Below are 25,597 nucleotides of genomic sequence, written 5' to 3'. Positions count from 1 at the left end.
AGGCTGCTGTAAATTTGAGCCGTGGATTGTCAATGTCAGTGAGGACACAGTATAACATCCTCCACCAGTCCCCAGACCCTCAAAATCCCTGGCGAATTCATTCCCCTTTCTGACTTCAAGCAACAGCACACAAGTCATCCAGAAGATCAGGTCAATTCAATGTGAGGGATAACAACTCACATTAGTGGGCGGCACGGTGGCACAGTGGTTAGCACTGCTGCCTCACAGCGCCTGAGACCTGGGTTCAATTCCCGACTCAGGCGACTGTGTGGAGTTTGCACGTTCTCCCCGTGTCTGCGTGGGTTTCCTCCGGGTGCTCCGGTTTCCTCCCACAGTCCAAAGATGTGCAGGTCAGGTAAATTGGCCAAGCTAAAATTGCCCGTAGTGTTAGGTAAGGGGTATGGGTGGGTTGCGCTTCAGCGGGTCGGTGTGGACTTGTTGGGCCGAAGGGCCTGTTTCCACACTAAGTAATCTAATCTAAAAAAAATCAGCTCAAAATACAGTTATTCTACTCAGTCTTACAGAACGCAAAACACTGACGAGCTCTGCAGGACATCTACATACAAAGTGACCTGATCTTAGAGCTGCCAACATCCCACTGTGTTCCCCTGGCCAGCACCTATCTCAGGCTCACTGCAGCGCTCTAGCAAAACACCACAAGATGAAAGAACACCTCATTTTCCACTTGGGGTTCCCTGTCACCTTCTGGGCTCAATATGGAGTTTGAGAATTTTCAGGGCCTCAGCATCTCCCCCATGTTCTCATCCCAAACCCTGGCACCTACCACATGGACTGCAACCAACCCAGTGCTGGCCACTAATGCAACCCCCCCAGCCCTCCCCAACCGGTAGCAATTCATTGTCCCAGGCTGACCTGTTCAAAAACAGAACAGGAAGAAACTCAGGAGGGTCTGGCTGTAACTGGGGAGAGAAATCAACACTTCAGGTGCAGTGAGTCTTTGTTGGCCCGTTTCTCGGAGCTCCGTCTGCCTATTATTCACTCCCACCCCCTCCCCGTCTATACCAACCTTTTCCAAACTACCTTCAGGTCAGAGCAGGTCGCTGGGGTCAGTGTTAACGCTGCTTCCTCTCCACAGATGCTGCCAGATTGAGAGTTTGGCCTGGAATTGGTTTTGACGCTGAGGTGCTCGCCTTCTCAGGATCCCAGCTCTGATGTACAGCCCCAGGCTGCTTCTCTCCTCAGAGAGCGCCTCCCCTCAGTCACTCCGGTGAGCTCGGCCAGTCGACCGATCAGGGCGAGACAGTCAGGCAGGAGTCACAGTGCAGTGAAGGGGTAAGACAGCAGGGTCAATCCTGTACAAAGGCCTCTCCTCTGGGCTGGAATATCAGAAAAGCAGCATTGCCCAAAAAAAACCCACGTAGTGATAGGATAATTGCATTCCAATGTGCACATTGGTTTTAAACTGAAATCTTTATTTGTACATCGATCCAACAATTCAACAGCATACAGTGGAGATGACAAGAGCTGCTGGGAGCCAATGACACAGAACACAAGACAATTGGAGGGAGGGATGGTGGGTTGCCTCAGTCCCCAGGGTACGGCTATTCCCAGTCAGTCTCTGGATTGTACCCTTCCGCTCGCCCACAGTCCATCAGGAGCTGAAAGCTAAGGGCCACAGTGTTACCACAAGGGGTTGGGGTGGGAAACTATGGAGATTGCACACTGAGGGCGTGCTATTGTTATCCCCACAGTTTTGATTCCTTCCCGAGGTGCCCTGGAAAGGCAGAGCGAGGTGGGTAAGCAGACGGTTAAGGAGGACGGAGTCAGCGGAACAGACTGACAGACAGCAGATGAGAGCGAGAGACAGGTACAAAGCGAGGAGGAGGAGGAACAGGCAAGACGTTGGGGAAGTAGTTATCCCCTCACACCTCACATTCACCCCTCCCTCCACAGCCACAAGCTCCCCTACCCCACCCGGGTATGTGCAGAAAACTCTAGTACAGCCCAGAGAGAGAAATCAGCTCAAATGCTTTCATTAGCAGGACCTCTATGGCGAAAGAGACTGGCCCCACCACAAATCAACCAGGGTCCGAAAGGAGCCGAGGACATGACTGGGTCTGCTTTGGGGCAACTCGCTCTCCAGTTGGAGACGGTGTCATATTTTTTGGGGGGGGGGGGGGGGAAACCGTACACTTCCACACAAACGTTTACATCCCTGTGGAGGGGGGACTCCCACTCCCAGCCATTAATCGATTCGGTGACACTGACAGAGGGTTAAGAGACACTTGGGAGCGCCATGCTTTTGCCTGACTGACTGGTGCAGGGCCCGACATTGCACCCACCTCAAGAAAATGCCACTCAGACCAGAGGCTGAGAGAAAGAGCACCTTGCTCCCAGCCCCACACATCCCTCCGCAAGACCTGAAGTAGCAAATTGTGTTCCAATATTTTCCCCAACTCTTTCTCCACCCCCCCCCCCCCAAAAAACCTGGAATTTAAAAGCCCCCCAAAAAAGGTGCATATTTTAAAAAAGATTGTAAAATGTGGTTGAATTGATGCTCAAAGTGTCCGAGGCCTTTGGGTTTAAAAACAGAGTGAGGGTCTGTGATGAGCCAAGTGCCCCCCAGCATGCTAGCCCATCGATAAAGAGTGGCCGTGGGTAGCTCTACGTGGCACAGAGAGGGGTGGCTGTGCGTCCAAAAGCAGGGGGGGGGGGGGGGGGTCAGTCAGTGATTTGCTGGGTGCGTACGACAGGATCCAAATCAAGGTGCCCACAAGGGCACATCCTCAATGGCTCCCAGGGGTTAGTGCGCCAACCTGAGCCTGGCCACAGCACGCCTCTCCAGGTCACAAAGGCCTAGGCTCGACCTGTGGCCAAGTACAGAGCCGCAAGGTGCACCTTGAGCCAAGGTTTAAAGGAATCAAAGCACCCGAGGAGGTGGGATGTGAAATCAAAAAGGACATCAACTGGCCGTTGACCACTTTGGTTAGCGTCCCACTGGATGTGGGAAGGTGAAGGGAGGGGGGTGTGGTGGGAGGGGGAGTAGGACAGGCCGAGGGGGGGCGGTGGGGAAGTCACTCGTGTCTCCGCTTGGAGGGCGGGATCAAATGCTCAGGCAGTTCGTTGGGCAGTTCGTGGCCTTCCAGCTTGACCTTGATGAGGTGGTTGGCCAGGGCAAACTCTTCGTCATCCAGCATGCCGTCCTTGTCCACATCAGCCAGCTTCCAGATCTTGCCCAGCACCGTGTTGGGCAGCTTGGACTTGACCATCTCCTTCTTGGCACTGGCACCGGTCACCTTGCCATTGACTGGCGACAGGGTGTAGAAGATCTCATCGTACATGGGCTTGTCACGGCCCACCACCCACTCCACCTCATCGATACCCTCGCCGGCGCCCTCACCGTAGCCAGCACCAAACGGCCCGTTCATTGTACCTTCAAAGGCACCACCATGGACAATCTGCTTGGGCATCTGTGCCTCCTCCTGACGTACCATGGTCATCAGGCGGGCAATGTCATTGGCCAGCATGTCATCAACCATGTCCAATAGTTTGGGTTTGAGGCTCTGGAATTTGGTGAAATCCATCGTCTGCAAGTGCTCCTGAGACAGACAAAAAGATCACGTTACACAGGTCCTCAGGTGACGAGCCTAACCAGCCAGCGCTCTCCACAGAACCCGGCCCAATCCAGTACACCGCCAGCTCCAATACAGCCTCCTCCCAGCTGTGACTGTAGATGCTGGAGGCTCGAAAATAAAACGCAAAGAGCTAGAGAAACTCAGGAGGCCCACCAGCATCTGCAGAGAGAAAAACCATTCAGGTTACAAGTCTGGTAGGACTTGAGAAAGTGAGGTCTGCAGATGCTGGAGATCAGTGCTGAAAATGTGTTGCTGGAAAAGCAGAGCAGGTCAGGCAGCATCCAAGGAGCAGGAGAGTCGATGTTTCGGGCATAAGTCCTTCCTGAGGAAGGGCTTATGTCTGAAACGTCGAATCTCCTGTTCCTTGGATGCTGCCTGACCTGCTGCGCTTTTCCAGCAACACATTTTCAGCTCTGATAGGACTTGTCCAGGATTTGGAACGGTTTCTCTCTGCAGACCTGCTAAATTTCTCCAGCAGCTTTGATTTTTTAAGGTGGCACCATCTCATCTTAAAAAAGGTGAGAAACTAGACAGGAAGCCCCACGTTCTCCCATTCTCTGCACGAAGACATTTCTCCTGAATTCTTGACTGGATTTCTTGGTGCCTGCCATGTACTGAGTGTTTGGAGCAATACCTTTCCCCTACACAGTCCTCCAACATGGTCAGGTCTCAGTACAAAGCCCCTCACTTCGTAACTCCTGGGCCAGAATTGAGGGGCAGACTGGCCTTGCTAATGAGGTGCAATTTCAAATAATTCACTCAGGACACAGGTGTGCAACTCCTGTACTCAATGCCCCTGACCTACGGCCAAGATGATCACTTCATTCCGTTGCAGTTTTACTGTATTCAATTGTCACCATGAGGTCAGCAAGATTTGAACCTGGATCTGCAGAACATGAACTGGGTCTCTGGAGTAATTGTCCCAATTTAGTTAATTAGTTTCAATTAATCATCCAAATAATCTAGATTAATGGCCTGGATAATACCACCTCTGCATAGTTCTTATAATTAAGAAATGGTTTGGTGCACAGATACACCTTTGTCATCCTCTTAAATGTTGCAATTGTACCAGCCTCCACCACTTCCTCTGGCAGCTCATTCCATACATGTACCACCCTCTGCGTGAAAAAGTTGCCACTTGGGTCTCATTTTTCCCCTCTCACCCTAAACCTATGCCCTGTAGTTCTGGACTCCCCGACCCCAGGGAAAAGACCTTGTCTATTTATCCTATCCATGCCCCTCAATTTTATAAACCTCTATAAGGTCACCCCTCAGCCTCCGACACTCCAGGGAAAACAGCCCCAGCCTGTTCAGCCTCTCCCTGTAGCTCAAACCCTCGGACCCTGGCAACATCCTTGCAAATCTTTTCTGAACCCTTTCAAGTTTCACAACATCCTTCTGATAGGAAGGAGACCAGAACTGCATGCAATGTTCCAATAGTGGCCTAACCTTTGAGACAAAATAACTCCCACAGTGCAAGCTACCTTCAAGTGAAATTTTGCCTCTCGCACCCAGACTTGGCAATTCATGGCTGAAGAGGAATGAGATTAGGCTTTCTGAGCACCCAGACGTCAATGCTCTTCAGAGGGTCAGTGTGGACTCAATAGGCCATTCAACCTGCTTCCACACTGTTGGGATTTAACTCCGCTCCACTTGCCTGCCTGGACACCGTAACTCTTAATTCCTTTACTGTTCAAAAATCTCTGCCTTCAACGAGGTAACCTCAACTGCTTCACTGGGCAAGGAATTCCAACTCGACAACCCTTGGGGTGAAGTTCCTCCTCAGCTCAGTCCCTTATTTGGAGGCTGTGCCCTCTAGCTCCAGTTTCATCTGCCAGTGGGAACAGCCTCTTAGCTACTCCCTTCATTCACGTTTCAGAAAGACACTTCCCCCCCCCCCCTTCTCCCCCTCTACCATTTTTCTACATTGAACTGAGTATAATCCCAGTCTGCTCAATCTATCGTAAGTCTGAATCCTGAAGGGCTTTTGCCCGAAACATTGATTTTCCTGCTCCTCGGACGCTGCTGTGCTTTTCCAGCACCACTAAATTGGGACTGATTTCCAGCACCAGTTCTGCCTCAGTCATAAAGCAACCCTCACCTGCAGAATAATCTCGTGACCCTCCTCTGCACCCGCTCCAGTACATCCTCTCTCGAGGAGAGGAACTGTACAATGAGCTTATGACCTTCCTGTAACCTAACTCCATAATTCCTGGCCATCTCCCTTCACTAATAACCGAAAAAGTGTAAAATCGCCAACTGTAGCTAAGCCTTAGCCCTAGAGTGTGTCAGGGATGAAGCAGACATCAGCAGGCTGTGGTGTCAGAGCAGGAGGTTAAGAGAGAAGGTCACATACCTGCATTTTCTTCAGACTGGGGAAGTCACCCGGAGAGATCTGATGCTCCCTTTCGATCTTCTGGTAGATGTCTCCAAGGCTGTTGATGAGTTCCTTCTTCTTGTTCTCCTTCCCGAACACACTCGGCATCTCCTTCTTTAACGAGGAAATGATGTAGGCATGAACCTGGGAGGAGGAGGAGGAGGAGGAGAGTGTCACTGCTCAATGGGGTGCCTGTTTACATAACTGTGGCCATGTCTGGGTGGCCTGGGGACTGAACAGTAGGCCAATAACATAGGCAAGGGGTCCAGGTGGGGTCAGCATGGAGTCGTAGCCTGCTCCAAGATTCAATCCTGCTCAGGTGTTCGATGGTAACCGAGGTGGCAACTCTGGGGTTTCCAACCTTAATTTTGGCTCAGTGTTGTTAACTTTTATTATACCAAACGTGGTGCGTTGTTTGAGCTATAGGGAGGGGCTGGGGCTATTTTCCCTGGAGTGTCACAGGCTGAGGGGTGACCTTAGAGGTTTATAAAAAGGAGGGGTTAGGGTAAATAGTCAAGTCTTTTCGGGGGGGGGGGGGGGGGGAAAGAGAGCAAAACTAAAGGGCATAGGTTTTAGGAGAGAGAGGCAAACGATGTAAAAAACAGTCCTGAGGGGCAAGGTTTTCATACTGAGTGCTGCATGTATGGAATGAGCAGGGTGGTACAATTATATTGAAGGGTATCTGGATGCCTGTCAAATTGGACATTAATAGGAAGGGTTTAGAGGGATATCAGCCAAACTAGGCAGATCTGGTTCACAGAGACCAAAGATTCTGCTTCCATGCTCCCATCTTTACGACTGAGACAGCTCAGACTATTGAGTTAAAAAATCACAACACCAGGTTATAGTCCAACAGGTTTAATTGGAAGCACACTAGCTTTCGGAGCGACGCTTCTTCATCAGGTGACAGGGCAGGAGCTTCCAATTAAACCTGTTGGACTATAACCAACCTGGTGTTGTGAGATTTTTAAACTTTGTCCACCCCAGTCCAACACCAGCATCTCCAAATCATGACTATTGAGATTAGTAGAATTTGGTGCAATTCAAAGGTAGGGCAGCAGAGGAAGCTTTACTCCAAGTAACCACATACAGTACTTGCCCAGGGAGTGTTCGATGGAGACAGAGGGACACTAGATCCAACCTCAGCTAAACTCGGAGTCTTCTCCACTTTGGAGAAGGATTCCAGTGAATACCTTCACTGTTTAGACCCTGTAGGAATTCCCTCCCTAAATCTCCCCACCTCTTTCAGATGAGAGGCTGATCTGCGGCCATGCCTTTCACAGCCTGTCCAAAGGTTTCATCATCTGGCTCAGTCTCTAATCTTGGCTACAGGGATTTATTTTAACAGCATGGTAAAGTTAACGGTGTTTCAGAGTCTGATGCCGAGTCAGGAGGATTTCAGGAGAGATAACCCAGCATTCGGAAATAAATACCGAGCAAGACTCGACGAGTTGAGAGAGAATAGCTGAGCCAGACTCAAACATGAGCCAAGATGCAGTTAGCCCACACGGTCACGGACAGCACTGCCTTAATCAGTGGGATTCATGTAGGAGTCACGTTTAAGGAAACGTTCAGTGCTCACAATAAGTTGGTGCTTTGAAGCAGGCTGAGGGGGGAAAGGAGTTACCTCAGATTAACCGGTGTGCAGACAGGGTTACAAGCCAATGCAGCACTCAGGCAGCACACGGTTACACTGAACTGGATATTCTCTCCCCTGGCCATCTCTGCAAGGCCTGACAGGTTATGGAAGGTTTGAGTGAAGAAATGCTAGGACTTGCTTTCCCTACTGGAGGGAGGTTAAGAGATGACTTTATAGGAGGTTTGCAAAATCACGAAGGATTTAGATAGCGCTAATGGTAGCTTTCTTTCCCCTCGGGTAGGGCACTTCAAGACTGGAGCATACTGAAGGTGAGAAAAGAAACGAGGGCCAAATTGTTTTTGTAACAGATGGTGGTGTGGGGGGAATAAACTTCCAAAGTTTAGGATTACAACATTTAAAAGGACATTTGGAGAAGCGCGAGAATAGGAAAGGTTTGGGGGTCGAGAGGTATATCAGCCATGATTGAGCGGACTTGATGGGCTGAATGGCCTCATTTCTGCTTATGGGCTTTATGGTCTGGAGGGATATGGGCCAGGAGCAGGTGGGCAGTTGGGATTACATTCAGCATGGGCTGGTTGGACCAAAAAAAAGGCCTGTTTCTGTGCTGCACAACTGTACCAATATCAGACTGCTGCCTCTGGTCAGGTCAGTTGATCTACTTCCCCCAGCCCAGGCTTCCTGCTGCTGTACTGCAGCCAAACAAGCAACAACCCAACAAAAACCACAGTGCGTTAGTTGCTGGTGATCCAAACCAAAACCAGGGCTTGGAGAAATGAGAGACCTGGAACCTGCCAACCCTGAACAACGTGGTCTCCACATTCACCTTCACAGACGATCGTGGGGGTAGGGACAGGGGGTTTCCTTTCCCAGAGAGAAAACAGTGCCTCAGTGGGGCTCAGCTAAACAGCTTCATGGCCACTTCGTTAATACCAACTCACCAGCAAGGGAATGATGAGATCAGAAATTGTGGCTGTGATCATCATCAAGGCTTCTGGATTCGTCATACATCAATGTAACATTACCTTAGTACAACAGCTGGACAGAAGTATTGCCCATGGGTGCTGGGAAACCGGAATGGAAGTGGTTGGAACCAGACATTCCAACCTCAAACTCCATTTCCCTACGGTCCAGGTGGTTTACACTTTGAAGCCCAGAGGATGGGCACATTGAACACTGGCTGTACTTAAGATCACAGCTGAAAATGTGTTGCTGGTTAAAGCACAGCAGGTCAAGCAGCATCCAAGGAACAGGAAATTCGATGTTTCGGGCATAAGCCCTTCATCAGGAATGAGGAGAGAGTGTGCCAAGCAGGCTAAGATAAAAGGTAGGGAGGGGGGGCAATAGAGATGCGATAGGTGGAAGGAGGTCAAGGTGAGGGTGATAGGCCGGAGTGGGGTGGGGGCGGAGAGGTCAGGAAGAGGATTGCAGGTTAGGAGGGCGGTGCTGAGTTGAGGGAACCGACTGAGACAACGTTTGGGGTGGGGGGGTGGGGGGGGGGGGGGGCGCTGAAGGGTCTCTGTGCTGTACAACTCTACAGCCTTGTAAGCACCTTTAAGCCAGCTAACCCCCTACGTTACAGCTGTACAAATCATTATCAAATTCGAGGACAGGCAGGAAGCTGGATCTCAATTTTATTTTAAAAAAGGTGGTGGTTTGACGGAGAAGGCAGCTCAAGGCACAGCTTCAGAGCAGCACAGAGAGACAAAGTTAACAGCTGGCATGAGCAGAGAGGGCGGACTGGCTCTCTAATAGAAAAGATAGTCAGATAAGGCAGGCCATGCCTAGGGTGCACCCACTGAGGTAACACCACAGTGATCAGTGCTAGGACCATAATGACTGACATCTGCAGAGGGAGATGGAGGTAGGTACAGTGAGCGAGCAAATAAAACATGGAAATTGGAATAGAACATGGGAAAATAGGAGGTGACGCACGTGGACAGGAAGAGTACGGACGCTACTTAAAGGAAAATGGAAGAGTCCTTGTCCACAAATGACAATTAGCATCAGGTTCAGGGGAAGGTCAAATGGAACACTGACCTTTATTGCCAAGAGAAAGGGAAGATACTAGGTGGAGCCAGCTGGAATACTGAACAAACATTCGTACTGACAGCAATTCAACAGTACCTTCAAGGGCAACAGGGAATGGGAAACCGATGCTGACCCAGCTGGTTAATAGCTGCCTCCACCCCTCCCAAGTGAATATATACTGGTATTGGAGACAGTCCATGGCTGGTTCACTCAGTCCGCAGTACAAAGGAATAGTTAAGATTAGTTTGGGCCTGTACTCACTGGAATTGAGGAGAGGCCACCTTACTGCAACAAAGATGCTTACAGACCTTGACAAGGTGGACGAGTGTAGGCTGGTCCCCCCCCTCCCCCCCACTGTGGGAAAGTCCAGGCCCAGAAGGCATGGAGATGCATCTTTCACTTAGGGTTGCACATTTACGACAGAAACGAGGAGGAATTCCTTCAAAAAAGGTGGTGAATCTGTGGAATTTGTCACTGCTGTCGAGACTAGATTATTCAAAGCTGAGATTTTTAAATCAGGAAGAGAATCAAAGGTTTGGGGGGGGGGGGGAGAGAAAGACAGGAAAGGGGAGTTGATCAGCCATTGAACAGCAGAGCAAACCCGATGGGCTGAATGGCCAACTTTGCTCCTATGTCTAATCCTGCAGTGAGGATGATCACTTATTCTGGGACAAACAGCCTACAGGGTTCAGAGCCACCTCAACAGCTCATCCCCCTAGAGCAAACTCGTTCCCCACACTGGGCTGAGCTGACTCAATACATCGCAGACGGAAGCTGCTGGGAATAGTCAGTCCTTTCCAATATTGTCGGTCATCCACCCCCACCCGAAGCAGAACAGCTCTCAAGGCTACACAACATGATACAGGACAGAAACGCGTGTCAGATTCAGGAACAAACAGTACTGGGGACAGAATGGAATGGAATGGAATTCTCTGCTCCCAGGTTCAGAAGCGTCACCACTGGTGCACGCCTTCCAACCACATTGGAACCACTATTAACCAGAGGTCTGGTTGATGTGGAGACAGACAGGCAGGCAGTTAAAGCCAAGCAAGAGGCCAAATGCAGGCTGTTGTTCAGTCCCTCCCTGTACTGGTGGACTTTCAAACAACTGTCAGAAGAAATCTTGAAACCGAGCGCTCTCGCTATCTCACACTTGCACTCCACGTGCTTGGGAAATAAACCCCACAACTATGAGGGGGCTGGGGAAATATTTTTTAAAATTAAAAGAATTCACATTGCTTGCAGGAACTCCCAAATTGACAGCAGTGCCTGCATTAAATTTTGAACATTGTTTAGAGCGCTATGGAAAGGTAGTGGCTGAAGGTGCTGTTGGATCGAGAAGAGTATGAGAGAACACAGTTCAGTGCAATGTTAGCCTTCCTCATGAGAATCAGCACTTCACAAGGCACTGCAGGGCAACTGGAAGGCTGACCCAAAGTAGCTTTCAAAAGCTCTCTGACGTCAGGTAGAGGGATCCCAGCATTAACAAGTTCTGTAATTCTGGGTCACATTTCAGGAAATATATCACAAGTGGTCCTGTAAGTTACAGCATTGCACAATGCCTCATGATTCAGATCACATACGTCTGCAAGGGTTTTGTAGGGCTAAGAGGAACAGAGCACACAGCTCAGGGTGGGAGGAATGGGGAAGAGCAGCAAGGGTTTTGTAGGGCTAAGAGGAACAGAGCGCAGTTCGGGGGAGGGGGTGGGGAGAATGGGGGAAGAGAGATGCTAACAAATCCACTGGAGGCAATACAGCGAAATTCACTGGTCCCGGGGTGAACAGGAGTGCCTGCTGAAGAGGGATTGGGGGGGTGGGGTGGAATTAGACCTACATTTTCTCCAGACTACAGGAGAAAGACATGATAGAGGACATGGCTGACATTATATCAGAATGCTAGTGGTGTAAGGAATAAGTAAGCAAGCCAAAAAAACTGGCAGGTACAATGGGGTGGGCACCAGAGCTTTGAGAAAGTGACCATGTAGATGAGGGTAGGGCAGTTGATGTGGTATACATGGACTTCAGTAAAGCCTTTGACAAGGTTCCACATGGCAGGCTGTTGGAGAAAATGCAGAGGCATGGGAGTGAGAGTGATTTAGCAGTTTGGATTAGAAACTAGCTTTCTGAAAGGCAGCAGCAAGTGGTGGTTGATGGAATATATTCAGCCTGAAATCTGGTTACTAGTGGTGTGCCACAAGGATCTGTTTTGGGACCACTGCGGTTTGTCATTTTTATAAATGACTTAGACGCAGGCACAGGTGGATGGATTAGTAAATTTGCAGACACTAAAGTCGGTGGAGTAGTGAACAGTGTGGAAGAGTGCTACAAGTTGCAGAGGGACTTGGATAAACCGCAGAATTGGGCTGAGGGGTGGCAAATGGAGCTCAATGCAGCTAAATGTGAGGTGATGCATTTTGGGAAGAATAACAGGAAGGCAGAATATTGGGTCTCTGGAAAGATTCTTGGTCATGTGGACGTGCAGAGGGATCTTGGAGTCCATGTACATCGATCCCTGAAAGTTGCCACCCAGGTGGATCGTGCTGTTAAGGCAGCATGCGGTGTGTTAGGTTTCATTGGTAGAGGGATTGAGTTCCAGAGCCACAATATGCTGCAACTATACAAAGCATTGGTGCGGCCACACTTGGAATATTGTGTAGAGTTCTGGTCCCCATATTTTGAAGGATGTGGAAGCATTGGAAAAAGGTGCAGAGGAGGTTTACCAGGATGTTGCCTGGTCTGGAGGGAAGGTCTTTGAGGAAAGGCTGAGAGAGACTTGAACCTGTTGTCATTGGTAAGGAGACGAAGAGAGGATTTGATAGAGACATACAAGATGGTCAGAGGATTAGATGGGGTCGACAGTGAAAATCTCTCTCAGATTATGACACCAGCGTGTATGAGGGGGCATAATTACAAATTGCAGGGTGATAGATTGAAGACAGAAGTCAGAGGCAGGTCCGTTACTCAGTGGTAAGGGCGTGGAATGCCCTACCTGATAATATATAGTCAACTCAGCCACATTAGGTAGATTTAAACAATCCTTAGATAAGCACATGGATGATTTTGGGATAGTGTAGGGGGAGGAGCTGAGAATAGTTCACAGGTCGGTGCAACATTGAGGGCCAAAGGGCTTGTTCTGTGCTGTATTGTTCCATGTTCTAAAGAGATCAGGGTTGGGAGCTGAATATACGCCCTATTGAAAAGGTATGCAGGTGGGGTTGCCTTATTGTAAGGAACGAAATTAAAATGAATACCTGTAGTAAGAAACGAAGTAGGGTCAGATGGTGCAAAATGCAGTGGGGAGAGATAAGGAACTGCAATAGCTGGAGTCATGTGTAGGCCCCCAAACAGTAACCAGGAGCTAGGGTGCAAGATACACCGCATAATGTGTAGGAAAGGCAAAGCTAGTGATTGGGGGACTGGGAAAATAAGATTGGTAGTGAATTGCAAAAGGAATTTGTGGAACATCTAAGAGATGGCTTTTTGAAGCAGCTTAGAGCCTAAGGAACAGGCAACATTGGATTTATTGTTATACAATGAAGCAGACTTGGCAAGGAAGCTCAAGGTGAAGGAACCCTTAGGAGGCAGTGATCTAGTGACTGAATTCACTCTGCAACTGGACAGACAGAAGGCAGAATCAGAAATACAGCTGAATAAAAGCAACCACACAGGGGGGGAGCTGGGTAGAATTGACTAGGAGAGGGGCCTAGCAGGAAAGACAGTGGAATAGCAATGGCAAGAGTTTCTGAGAGTAATTCAGGAGACATTCATCCAGAGGGAAAAGCAGCTTAGTGCAGGGAGGACGAAGCAACAATGGCCAACTAGGGAAGTCAGGGATAGTAACAAAGCAAAAGAGAAAGCATATACTGTGGTGGAGGGCAGTGGGAAGCCAGAGGATTGGGAAGCTTACAAAGACTAAGAGAGCAAAAGAGAAAGATTAAATGAGGGTAAGCTAACAAGTAATACAAGATTAGCTAGCTTCTTTAGATATATAAAGGGCAAAAGAGGACATTGGGTCCACTGGAAAATGAGTGGAGAGATACTAGTGGGGAACAAGGAAACTGCTGAGGAACTCAAATTACTTCACATCAGATTTCACTGGAAAACGATTAATATTCCAAACATTCAACAGAGGGGGCAGAGTGTAGTAAGGTGGCCATCACAAAGGAGAAGGTGCTAGAAAAACAAAGGCCTGAGGATGGATAAACCCCCTGGACCAGTTGGACTACACCCCCAGAGTTCTAAGGGAGACAGCTGAAGAGAAAGCAGTGGCATTTTAATGGTCATTCTTTCAGGAATCGCTAGAATCAGGGAATCCCGGGGGGGGGGGGGGGGGGAGGAGGAGATTTACAGACTGATTAACCAAATCTCAGTTATGGGCAAGATCCTGGAATCCATGGAAGTGTATGGTAAAATAGGGCACAGTTTCAGCAAGGGGAGGTCATGCCTGACAAATCTGCTCGAGTTCTTAGAGGAGGTAAGGAGCAGGTTTGACCCAAGTCAATGGATGTTATCTACGTGGACTTCATGACAGCCTGTGAGAAGATGCTGCACAGGAGGCTACCGAGTAAGATAAGGGCCCCATGGTGTTAGAGACCAGGAGCTAGCATGGATAGAAACTTGGCTGTCTGGAAGAAAGCAGAGGGTGGGGATAAAAGGGTCCTTCTCAAGATGGCAGCCGGTGACCAGTGTGTTCTGCAAGGCTCAGTGTTGGGGCTACAACTTTTCACCTTTGGACCACATTTGGAGGACTGCGCGCTGTTTTTGGGCCCCATATCTCAGGATGGATGGATGGCTCTGAACTAGAGGAAGTTCACCAGAATGGCCCTTGAAACAAACTGCTTAACATACAAGGAAGATGGTGAGGACTTTGGGTCTGTACCTGATGGAGTTCAGAAGGGTGGGCAAGGGGGTCTCACTGAAACTGGAGAATACTGAATGGCCGAGACCATAGACACTGGGAAGATGTTCCACTGGTAGGAGAGATTAGGAGCTGAGTGCACAGCCTTCGAGTAAGGGAAGACCTTTTCAAACGAAAAAAAGAATCCTCTTGTGCCCATGGTGAATCTATGGAATTCACTGCCACAGAAGCCTGGGGAGGCCAGGTCATTGAGTATGTTTAGGATAGAGGTAGATAGGTTCTTGACTATCAACGGGATCAAAGGTTTGGGGAGAAAGCAGGACAAGGGGGTTAGAAACTTATCAGGCACGACTGAACGGCAAGGCAGACTCGAGGGGCTGAATGGCTTAATTTCTGTTCCTGTGCCTTATTACCTCAGTCTCCCTGCCCACTCAGTAACAATCTCAGAGAAGGGGCTGACCGTCAAGGACTGAGGAACAGAGGGCAATGAGTGTCTGGAATCTTCTACCCTCCAGGGCAGTGTTGAATGGATTCAAGGCTGGGATCATTGCTAGCTTTGGCCTGGCTACGAATCGAGAGAGATAGGGAGCAGAGGGGAAAATGGAGCAAGGCCCAGGTCAGTAACAACCAGAGGGTCGAAAGGCCGACACCTCCACCATGAAGGGCTCAAACAGATGTGATGCACATCAGTGGGACGCCTCACCCCACTGGTTTAGATTCCTCCCCTCCAACCTGTTGGCAGATTGGGGTAGAGTCACAACTTTAAGACATTTGGATAAGTCCATGAATGGGAAAGGGTTTGGAGGGATATGGGCCAGGAGCAGGCAGGTGGGGGGGGGGGGGGGGGGGGAGTTTAGTTAGGATGACAGATGGGCTGAAGGATTCCATGATTCCTTACCTTGGCCAGGCGCGCTCTCTTGATCAGGTCGTTGAGTTTTCGCAGCGCTGCATTCCTCGGTAGACTCTGGATGTCCCTGAACAAGTCCTGCTCCTCGGCCTCAAACAGCTTGCGGTTCTCGGCGATGAGGAGGGGCTGGGACCAGAAGGAGCCGATGTAGACGCGGATCACCTCGGGCGTGTTGATGATCTTGCCGAGTGACCACATGAGGGCACCGTAGACCCGCATCAGCTGCTGCGTGTGGATCTGGTCGGCCTTGTTGAGCACCACCCGGATCTTGTCCTCGTGGTTCTTCATGGCCTTGATGACCTCCGAGAACTCGTCAGAGATGTCCAGTTTGTGGGCATCAAACAGTAGGATGATCCTGTCCACCCGCTCGGCAAACCATTCCAACACCGCCGCAAAGTCGTAACCTGGGAGAGACCAGCGTTGGGGAAGGAGGTCAGAACTTGGAGCTACCAGGAAGCTATTCAGCCCATCTGCCCTTCTTTCAGGTCAGCTTCCAAAGTCCCCAATTCCTGTTTCCAAAACAGTGATCTACCCCCCACACGGTAGAGAATTCCAAACACTCTCTCCCATCTGGAGACGACATTTATTTGGATCTGAAGTGGAAGGGCATCATAACAGATCCACTCACGGGTGGAAACATCGACAACCACCTGTCAAACCCCCTGCCTCAGAATCTTGAATGTTTCACTAAGGTCAGCTTACTAACCCGCTTCAGTATTCGTAAGCCAGGGCTGGTCACATCAGAGAGAGTGGAGAACTGTCTATACTCCGTGGAGTTAAGGAGAATGGAGGACAGGGGTGAACTCACAAACGTACAGGATATCAAGGGGCCTGGATAGAGTGGATGTGGGGGTGACATCTCCACTAGGAGTGATGACCATGACCCTGAGGGGGCACAGCCTCAGTAATGGGTGACCCTTTAGTACAGGGATGGGGGAGTTTCTTCAGTCACAGTAGTTAACCCATGGGACTCATTGCCAGAGGGCTGTGGAGTCGTTGTGGGGGAAATCACCAGCCTCAGAGTCAGAGTCAGGGGTCAATGGTGGAGTGTATTGTACAAGGAAATCCTGGAGCTCTGGGGAGAGAAAGACACCAACAGCACAGTGGTCAGCTGCAAGTCTTCTCTCGACCCAGAGCACATGTCAAGATACGTCTATACGCTTTGAGATACAATAGGTCAGAACAGTTTCGATGCAGTCAGTTCCAGCACAGCCTTTTGTTAATTTCAGCGCTGCCATTGTCAGTTTCGGTGTCTGCACGGAAATCCATTGCAGTGGTAAATGAGCGCTAATCGCACTTCCTGAGAAGGGCAATGACAGCAGCCCTGGCTATTAGCACTCTGGATTGAGTCTGTATCAAGCTGTTAGCATTTCTATGAAAAGGTGTTGGCTGGACCCAGTCACTTTGGCAGGCAGTATACACTGAGGTATTCTCTCCCCCACGCGCCTTAAGCTAATCAGTTAGATTGGAGTGTTGTGCTGATATCCTGATGGTCCCAAGCAGTATCTGCATTTGCTCTGCTGCCTCTCTCCATAATGTGGCCCGGTGGCCATCTTGTGTCTCAATTGGCCAATTTAGGGTTCAGTGGCCATCTTGTATGCCCATGTGCCTCGTGTCACCCTGTCCTGTGCCAGCTCCCACTTCAAGTACAAGTCATTGAGTGTATTTAGGACAGAAAGATGGATCCTTGAATAAGGGGGATCAAAGTTTACAGGATGACAGGAGAATGGGGTGAAGAAACATCTATCATGATCAAACGTTGAGCCAAATGGCTTAAATTTTCTCTTATCTCTTATGGTCTAACCCCTTCATCCCAGGGATCAGTATTTCAGTTAAATTCAGGCACCAAAATCACAGACCGTCACCAACCCTCCTCGGCCAGTTGCGACAGGATTGCACTAGTTTAACCCTCCAGCCACTGAGCAAGGCAGGTCAAATTGCCATCTGTCTTCAATTATTGACACAGTTGCCCGTGAAAGTTATTATGGACAGGACCCAGATCCCCCCACACTGCATGGTTGGGAGTCTCTCTCCACTTAACTAATACTCCCTTTTGATTCTCCATACAAAGTGCGTGACCCCACTTTCCGGCAAAGTTCCAAAGTACGTGCTCACTCACTCACCCTCTCCTCACCAATTCCTTACATCATGTGCCGTCCCAGCAGCAAATCTAGATGTACCAATCCTTCAAACTCATAGGAACAGGAGGCCATTCAGCTGCTCAGGTTTAGCCACTGGGATCACGGCTGATCTGTGCTCCAACTTCGGCCCACAACATTTAACCCTCAATTCTAGAGGAAACAGGCCTAAATTGTGTAATCTCTCAACTTCACCCAAGTCCAGGTATCATTTGCAAACCCATGTTGTGCTCTCTCCAAGGCCAATGTCTATCCTTCCCAAGCTGTCGGGCCCAGATCTGTTCTCAGTGCTCCAAGTGAGACTGAACCAGGGCTTCACACAAGGACAGATAATAGCCACCCTAGGGATGAATATTGTAGCACATCTTCAACCTAAAAATGCCCCATTAATGCCAGCGTTGTGTTAATCCACACTAATACATGCCCACCAATACTGAATTGATCCTATACAAAAATCTTTTATATGGTACCCTATCACTTCAACTTACTATAGTCACCAAATCAACTGTGCTGGTTATATCCTCAAGGTTTAGCCAAAGACTCCTCTGGTCAAGGTACACCCCATGTAACCAGCAGAAACTGCTCACATAATCACTCAGCACCCATAGCCCAGTGTGGTTAACAATTGACAGTGAATGGGCCCCATCACAATCTGGCACTGTGCCCACTTGGCCAGGGCTCTGGTATTTCATTCCTCTGAATCGTCACAGACAGATTCAACATGCAGCCAAAGGCCTCCCTTCCACACTAACCTGGCCAATTCTCCTAAAATCAGCTCCGTGGGTCTAACCGGTGGTGTTGGTAACTACATGTTACAGGATCCACTCGCAGACAAACAAATCTGGGCAGGGGACTTGACAATCACCTCACTGATACCCACCTCGGGCGACTGTAAAACTGGCACTCTCTCCCCATGGGTTTCCTCCGGGTGCTCCGGTTTCCTCCCACAGTCCAAAGATGTGCAGGTCAGGTGAACTGGCCATGCTAAATTACCCGTAGTGTTAGGTGCATTAGTCAGGGGTAAAACATCGGGGAATGGGTCTGGGTGGGTTGTTTTTCAGAGGGTCAGTATGGACTTGTTGGGCCGAAGGGTCTGTTTCCACACTGTAGGGAATCTAATAACGCTCATTACAGCCACAAACCCAGCCCTTTGTTAATGGCCATCGCGGTGGCCATGTTGGAATCAGAGCTGCTTGCTCAGTGTACACTGGCAGTGACTGCAGGACAAATACTGGACCCCAGGTACCAAGGTAAACCCCTCACCCCAACCTGGAAATGTGGGTGTAAAAGTTCTGCCAATTAGGCAGGGGGCCCACTATTGCAAACTTCAAGCTAGCTTGAAGTCACCAAGCTTCAAGAAACCAACAGCACAGTCTTGCCTTAGACATCAGCCACAAGGTCTTGGTCCAAGCCTCAGGTAGACCTCCCACCCAGCTTAAACATAAAACCAGTGAGAACATGTGATAAATAACAGATCTACACAGCAGCTACTGCCCTGGCACCTTTCAAAGCTGGGCTGCTCTGCTAAATGAGGATGAAAGACTGATCTGAGGGAATGGGTTCCAGCTACATCTCAATCATTTCAGAGCCTGAGCCAGTGTCCAGGCTGATACTGAAGGTGGTGGCGGACAGAGTAGGAGGAATGCTAAAAGACATGAGGCCACTGGAGTAGAACTGTTTACTCCTGGATCCCAGACAAACATTTATTCCCACATTTATTCAGATGGCCATAAGGAGCAAAAGCAATGTGCTCATGTGTCCTTTTCCAGTGTGGGATGTGGGCACTGGATTTGTTGCTGAAACTGATCTCACTAGGGTCATTCCAGAGGGTGGTAACTCTGCTGACTCAGACCAGGGAGATTTGCTTTCTTACTGAATCGGGGGATCTTTATGACAATTGGCCCGAGGTTAGATCAGATTGTTACTGAATTCAGATTTTTCCCATCAGCCACGATAGGATTTAAACATCAGAACAGGAGCACGGGCCTCTGGATTAGTCGCTCAGTTACACATGAAGCCTTGCTCCTGTCAGCTGCTGTTACAGCATCTGTTTTAGAGTCAGCGCAAGAAACAGAACTGGAGGTCTGTGCATTTCTCAGAGTCCACTCCCTTGGGATTGCCAAACTGAAGACAAAAACAGCGCCGCACACCCACTCCCAATCACTTCAGCCTTTTCCAGACACTATGCTAACCATGGCCCTAGACTCAGCAACCACCTCATCTCAAAAACACACTATTTTTCTGATAACAGGGTGCAAAGTCCAGACACAGCAAACTTTGCTGACCTGCAGTCAGTAAATCACTGAATTCATTGAAACCAGAGATTGTAACAGCGTGCGAAACAAACAACAGAACCAAAAAGGTGATTTAAATAGGGGACTACAGAGCCAGTGAGATCAAACAAAGCACTGGAAGAAATGAGCAGATCAGGGAACCCTTGTGGACAAGAAACAAAAGCAGGTAATGCTGAAGAAGCTCTGACCACAGCATCCACAGCTCTTTAGGTTTTTAGTTAAAGTCTAGAATCTAATCTAACTTTTCCAAACTGAAAGGGAATGGAATTTTTTTGTTTTGAAATGTTGAGGCAGGGGGAGTAACAGCAAGCAAACAGTTGGCAGGAATGCCCAGAGCTAAAGTCAAGGGCTGCTAACAGAGGTGAAGGAGCAGTTGGGAGGTCAAACGGGTGTTAACAGAAGAAGTGCAGAAGGGAGACGATGTCCACTCTGCTCAGAGCAAGGTCAACAACACATGGTTATACAGGCAAATGGAAACAAGACGGGAGAAGGCAAACCCAGGGCAGAGCTAGCTTGGTTAATGGTCGAGCCATGAGAGAGAGCTGGTGTTCCTTGAAAGCGGAATCGCAGGTTGACAGGGGGTGAAAGCGGCATTTGACGTGCTGACCTTTTTGGACTGTGCATTCAGTGCAGGAGTTTGGACAGTTATGAAGGTATTCTGTATGTTTAAGTTAAAAGCTAGCAAGGACTTGGAAGCAGACAGTACTGGAAAATTTAAAATGTAACATTTGGTCAAACAGCTAGATCAGCTGGGTTGCCTGGAGACAAAAATTTGGATTCAGTGTTTAAATTATGCTCCAAATACGAACTTCCAATCAGTTTTGAATTTGGTATTTGGACAATATTGACACCAATGAAGTGACTGATGCTTTGGGGTATAACGCTGAAAAAAATTTGAACAGGTGGGCAAGAACTGCCAAAAGACTAACAAATGTAGGCTGCTAGTGAGAACCCCAAGTTACCTGCCTAGGGAAGGAGTTTGCACACAACATTGACACCAACGCAGAGAGCAAATCTACAGAGGAAGATACAGAGGACCCGAGAGCGGGCTGGTTTTGAAGTTTGAATTTCAGTCAGTCAATCTTACTCTGGGATTTTATCCGACTACCATTGTAGAAGGGAAAGTAAAAGATAGGAGCGTTTACAGTTAGTTAATTATTCTGTTATACTTAAGAAATAAAGTTGTTAATTTTCACTTCAAATAGTTCTTGGCCTCGAATGTTCACAGATTACTGCACGGGATAAATCTTGTGTGCTGCTGGTTTAAATTAAGCAGGAGGGTTTATCCCATGGTGTAACAGTCATATTGCAGCTGTCCATGACATTAGTGAGACCACTTTCAGGAATACTGCATTCTGATCACCCTTCTAGAGGGAGGATTTTGTTAAAATGGAGAGTGCGCAGGAAAGACTAAGGGTGTTACTGGACTGGAGGATTTGAGCTATATAGGGACAGGCTGAACAGATTGGGGCTGGCAGAGGCTGAGAGATGACCTTACCGAAGTTTATAAAATCACAAGGAACATGGATAGGGTGAATAGCCAAGGTCTTTGCCCCCAGGGTGGGGGAGTCCAGAACTGGAGGACATGGGCTAAAGGTGGGGGGGAAGAGGAGAGATTTAAAAGGGATCTAAGGGGCAACTTTTTCAAGGGAGAGGGTGGTTCATGAATGGAATAAGCCACCAGAGGAAGCAGCACAATTATAACATTCCAAAGGCATCTGGATGGATGAGAGACCAAGGAGGGTTTAAGACGGATATAGGCCAAAAGCTGGCAAGTGGAGAGATTAGATTGGGGTGTCTGATCAGCACAGAAGAGTTGGATCAAAGGGTCCAATTCCATGCTACACATCTGACTAATTACTTAGAAACTTGGAGATGCAACTGGGAGTAGTGTGAAGACTTTCTTCCCTTACATGAGCAAAGTTAGTGCAGAGACGCAAAGGACAAGAATGGTGGTCTAAGGGGAAATGGAACCCAAGGAGGAAGCCTTTTTTGGAGTCAGTCTGTGGGATTCTCTTCCACCATGCACAGGGAGGCTTGACTATCAGATTCTTGACCTACATTAGCGATATAAAGCAGGCAGAGATATTATCACATCAGCCATGACCTTCGGACAACATAGAGCAGGCTGAGGGGACCAACTCTTGGCTCCGGGGAGGAAGGCCAAGACTGCAGGATTGTTCTAGAACAAAGGTGGTCAAGGGGTGATTAAGAATCAGGAAGGGGGGGAAAAAGGAAGATGAGAGGGAAAATATCATCGTGCTCTGGAGTCAGATTGATTGGAAGTCCACTAACTGGGAAGAGTAGTAATTTGCTAGAGAGATTCAAATACTGACAGGTCAGTGCAGACTGATTCCACAGGAATTTCCAAAAGGGAAGCTGGTAAATGGCTGGAGAGAGGAGAAGATGTACAGAGAAGACAGCACATGATTTCTGGGAGGATAGAATTATGATTGGATAGGTTTCTTTGTGGGCATGACTTAAAACAAATCAGTTGTGTTGTCTATTTGTTGGTCATAGGTAAACTACTGGGCTATGAGCACCACAGAACAAAACATGAAAGCCACCCTGACCTGCAATAAACGAGAGATGGGAATGGTAGACCCCAACACAAGGATCAACCAACCAGCACTTAACTGCATAGCTGTCAAAGCTCACCCTGTGATTGGATTGCTCACTCGCATTGATGGAAAGCTCCCTCTACAAAAGGCAAGGCTGTGATCCTGTGTAACTCTGTCCTGGGACAGGCTCAGCTATACAGGCTGTTCCCCCTGCATTACCAGTGACTGACGATGTGCAAGAGTTGTGAAATATTGCCCAATTGGGTGGTTACACCACCTTGGTTCTGCTTTACGGATCTGTAATGAGCAACAGATCGGCCTGCAAGCCAGGCCCCACATTCTCTGGCAGCCTCTCTTAAGAGGTTGGTGTCCCTGGAGGACTTGGTCCCACCTCTGGGACAGAGCAGCAGTAAGCACACCGTTAACTACACCAACTAAGCCGGAGATGAAGAAATCCCCAGTGACTTGCAATAGATGTACAACACATTCACAGTTCAATCATGTGGGATTTGCAAGTACAACTATCAAGATCAACACTACCGGAGTTGGCACAGAGCAGATATTGACACTCAAAAGCAACTCTAGGTACGACGGTAGATTACAGGGCACAGGCTGTTCTGTTGAACCTGCACCTTACATCCCACAGCAACACCCCAGAACAGAAAATCAGTTTCCTCAAGTCTGTCCCATTTGATAAGCCACAGGTAGCCAGAACTGGACCTGGCATTTCTTCTGTCTATCTCAATACTCAATCCTTTACTTATCCTGTCTTTTATAAATATTCACTAAGCACATGTCCACTGCAGATTTACCTGATGGCCATCTAGTGATGTTCCTTGCTGAAATGCCACGGTAACTCAGCAGGTCTGGTAGCACCTGGGAGGGGGGGGGTAGGAAGAGAGAGAGACCGACAGGAACAGTTGACGATTTGCGTCAGACTGGGCGAGCAATATTAACGGTCTCTTATTCTCTTCAGATGCTGCCAGATTTGCTGAGTTTTGGCAGCACTCACTTCTTTCCCAGATGTTTGATTAGCTAAAGGATTTGTAAACAGCACAGCTAAGGGGGACCTGCAAGGGGAGGGGGAAAATAGAGGACACAATGATAACAATACTTGAAAGCAGGCAAACAGCCCCAGAGGCCCATCTCCCCCCAGCACCTGGGCATCCTTGCAAATACCAGTACAACAGGCTGACTGGAGACTGTAATACATCAACACTTTCCAGATCTCAAACCTTGAATTAATGCATCACCACAGGCTGACAATGAAAGACAGCTCTCTGGATGTTGCCTCTTACCCAGAGTTGCGGGATCAGACAGAAGCAGGTTCCCTGAAACAGACTCAGATCGAGGAACATTGCAACAGAGGGTGGGTGGGGAGGGCCGAGAGGTTTACAGAGACAAGTTTAAAGGTTAGCACTCAACTCCAGGCAGAAGGGGCTGCTAATAGTGTAGGGACAGAAACGGAGGGAAGCTCAAGGTGCTAGAGGTTTAAGGAAGATGGTGGGGGGGGACAGGGAACAAGGAGCCCAAGGTGGTCACAGAGGGAGCAGCAGAGGGCTGGAATAGCCCAGACAGGGGTAATTTGTAAACAGGAGAGACTTGGAAATCAGATGCACGAGCAAGACAGGCAAATCTGTGGAGGGGCAAGACCATGAGGTGGCTCTCGGACAGAACGGAAGTGGGAGGGGAATAAATCAGGAGATACATTTCCATTTCCCAGAGAGAGATTCCAGCAACAGGCTAACAAATCCAATGGAATGCAAGCCTTTATGGAGCCGGTGAGCTGCTCGGAGCAGCACTTTAGTGTTGAACGTCCTGTGCTGTTCAGAGAAAACGCTGGACTGTCACTCTGTGACCACTTACTCAGCCGGGGTCTGTAAACATGAGGGCTTTCAGAAAGTGCTCACTGGGCTGAAAAACAAAAGCAAGCTGGGCACAGAGCCAGCCGTTTAAACAGAGACCGACACCCAACCGTATCAAACGCAGTCTCTGGAACATGCCAGGTCTGCAGCATCAGCAGTGGCAGAAATCAACTGACTGGTGGGAAAACTGCCAATCACTGCTGTCAGGGAGCCCGCTTGCAAATGCACATCCTGACTGGGGTTGGTGGTGGTGGGGGGTACGGATTTAAAAACCCATTCCCTGCTAAAACAGAATCAGTGTTTACACATTGCTGAGCAGGAGGTGCCATCTGTGCACGTTCTGAACAAACACTTAGCTGAGAGGTGGATCTCATTTGGGTACGCTCTCCACTGCAGGATGGGGATTTCTCAAATGGTGGAAAGCACCTTCCTTGAATGGCTATGAATAGAGGGGAAAGCCCAGCATTGCAAATCGCTCATCTCAGAGGTCTGGCAAAGAACTGCCTATCGCACCAGCCCCTTCCACACAGTATCATGACACTGCATGATGTGGACAACAGCAGCTAATTCACACCAAGTTCGCAAGGTTACTTCAACAAGCAGTGGATTGGCTCATGAGTTATAACGGAGGGGTACATACAAGCCAGGACAGGGGAGTTTCAGTATTAGCATTGCTCTCGGCTCTGGCACAGAGCTGACTCAAGCAGGGATTGTTTTCTTCAAATGGGACAGGACTCAACCTTTCAATTCTGGAGGAAAACCGCACTGTCCACATACACCAGAACACAAAGCTCAACCTTCCCGTAGCTCCGTACAGTACCGTCCACACTGTCGTGATAGAGAGAACAGACATCAGTCAGTAACCTGAAGGCAGTCAAGACAATGACTGCTTAATAGTTAAGTCTCCCCTTTAACACCAATTCTTGTGCTGCCTTTGCATTAGACACTTATCCCATATGACCTGGCCTCACCAGAACAGGTCCCCGCAGCATTATTTAGGGACAGACCCGTTTCTCCTCTCCACCCCCCCCCCCCCCGCCCCAATGTCGGCCCTAGTGTCACTTGGGGACAGACCCATTCCACCCCCCCACCCCCCCCAGAGTGTGCGTCCCAGTATTACTCAGGGACAGAGCGGCCCCCCCTCACCAGCAGTGTCTGTCCTAGTGTTACTCAGGGACAGAGCCGAGTCAGTCATCACTGAACAGGGACGTTACAGACAATGCCTACCCTGAGTGCCCACTATAACAACAATGCCTGTACAAATCTCCCCCTGAACAGGGCACAACATCATGCATCAATAGAACAAAGAACCGACTGACTGGCCAAGCCTTGGAGGCCAGTACCCTTGACAATCACACATCACCATGCCCACT

The 25,597-nt window shown here is 49.0% G+C and overlaps 1 protein-coding gene across 1 annotated transcript in view; it reads right to left on the bottom strand.

Annotated features, from left to right (window-relative positions):
- Positions 1-1,412: 1,412 nt before the first annotated feature.
- The window catches only part of LOC132836110 (EH domain-containing protein 1), a 35,817-nt gene continuing 11,632 nt past the window's right edge, over positions 1,413-25,597 (bottom strand). Inside the window, exons 3-5 of the mRNA XM_060855385.1 lie at positions 15,358-15,770; positions 5,953-6,117; positions 1,413-3,560 (exon numbers count right to left, since the gene is read on the bottom strand). Coding sequence (XP_060711368.1) covers positions 3,036-3,560; positions 5,953-6,117; positions 15,358-15,770 — 1,103 coding nt within the window. The 3' untranslated portion in view covers positions 1,413-3,035. The remainder of the gene's footprint in view (positions 3,561-5,952; positions 6,118-15,357; positions 15,771-25,597) is intronic.

The sequence above is a fragment of the Hemiscyllium ocellatum genome, chromosome 46 (assembly GCF_020745735.1).
Source record: "Hemiscyllium ocellatum isolate sHemOce1 chromosome 46, sHemOce1.pat.X.cur, whole genome shotgun sequence".
NCBI lineage: Eukaryota > Metazoa > Chordata > Chondrichthyes > Orectolobiformes > Hemiscylliidae > Hemiscyllium > Hemiscyllium ocellatum.
This window is presented reverse-complemented; position numbering and strand designations above follow the sequence as displayed.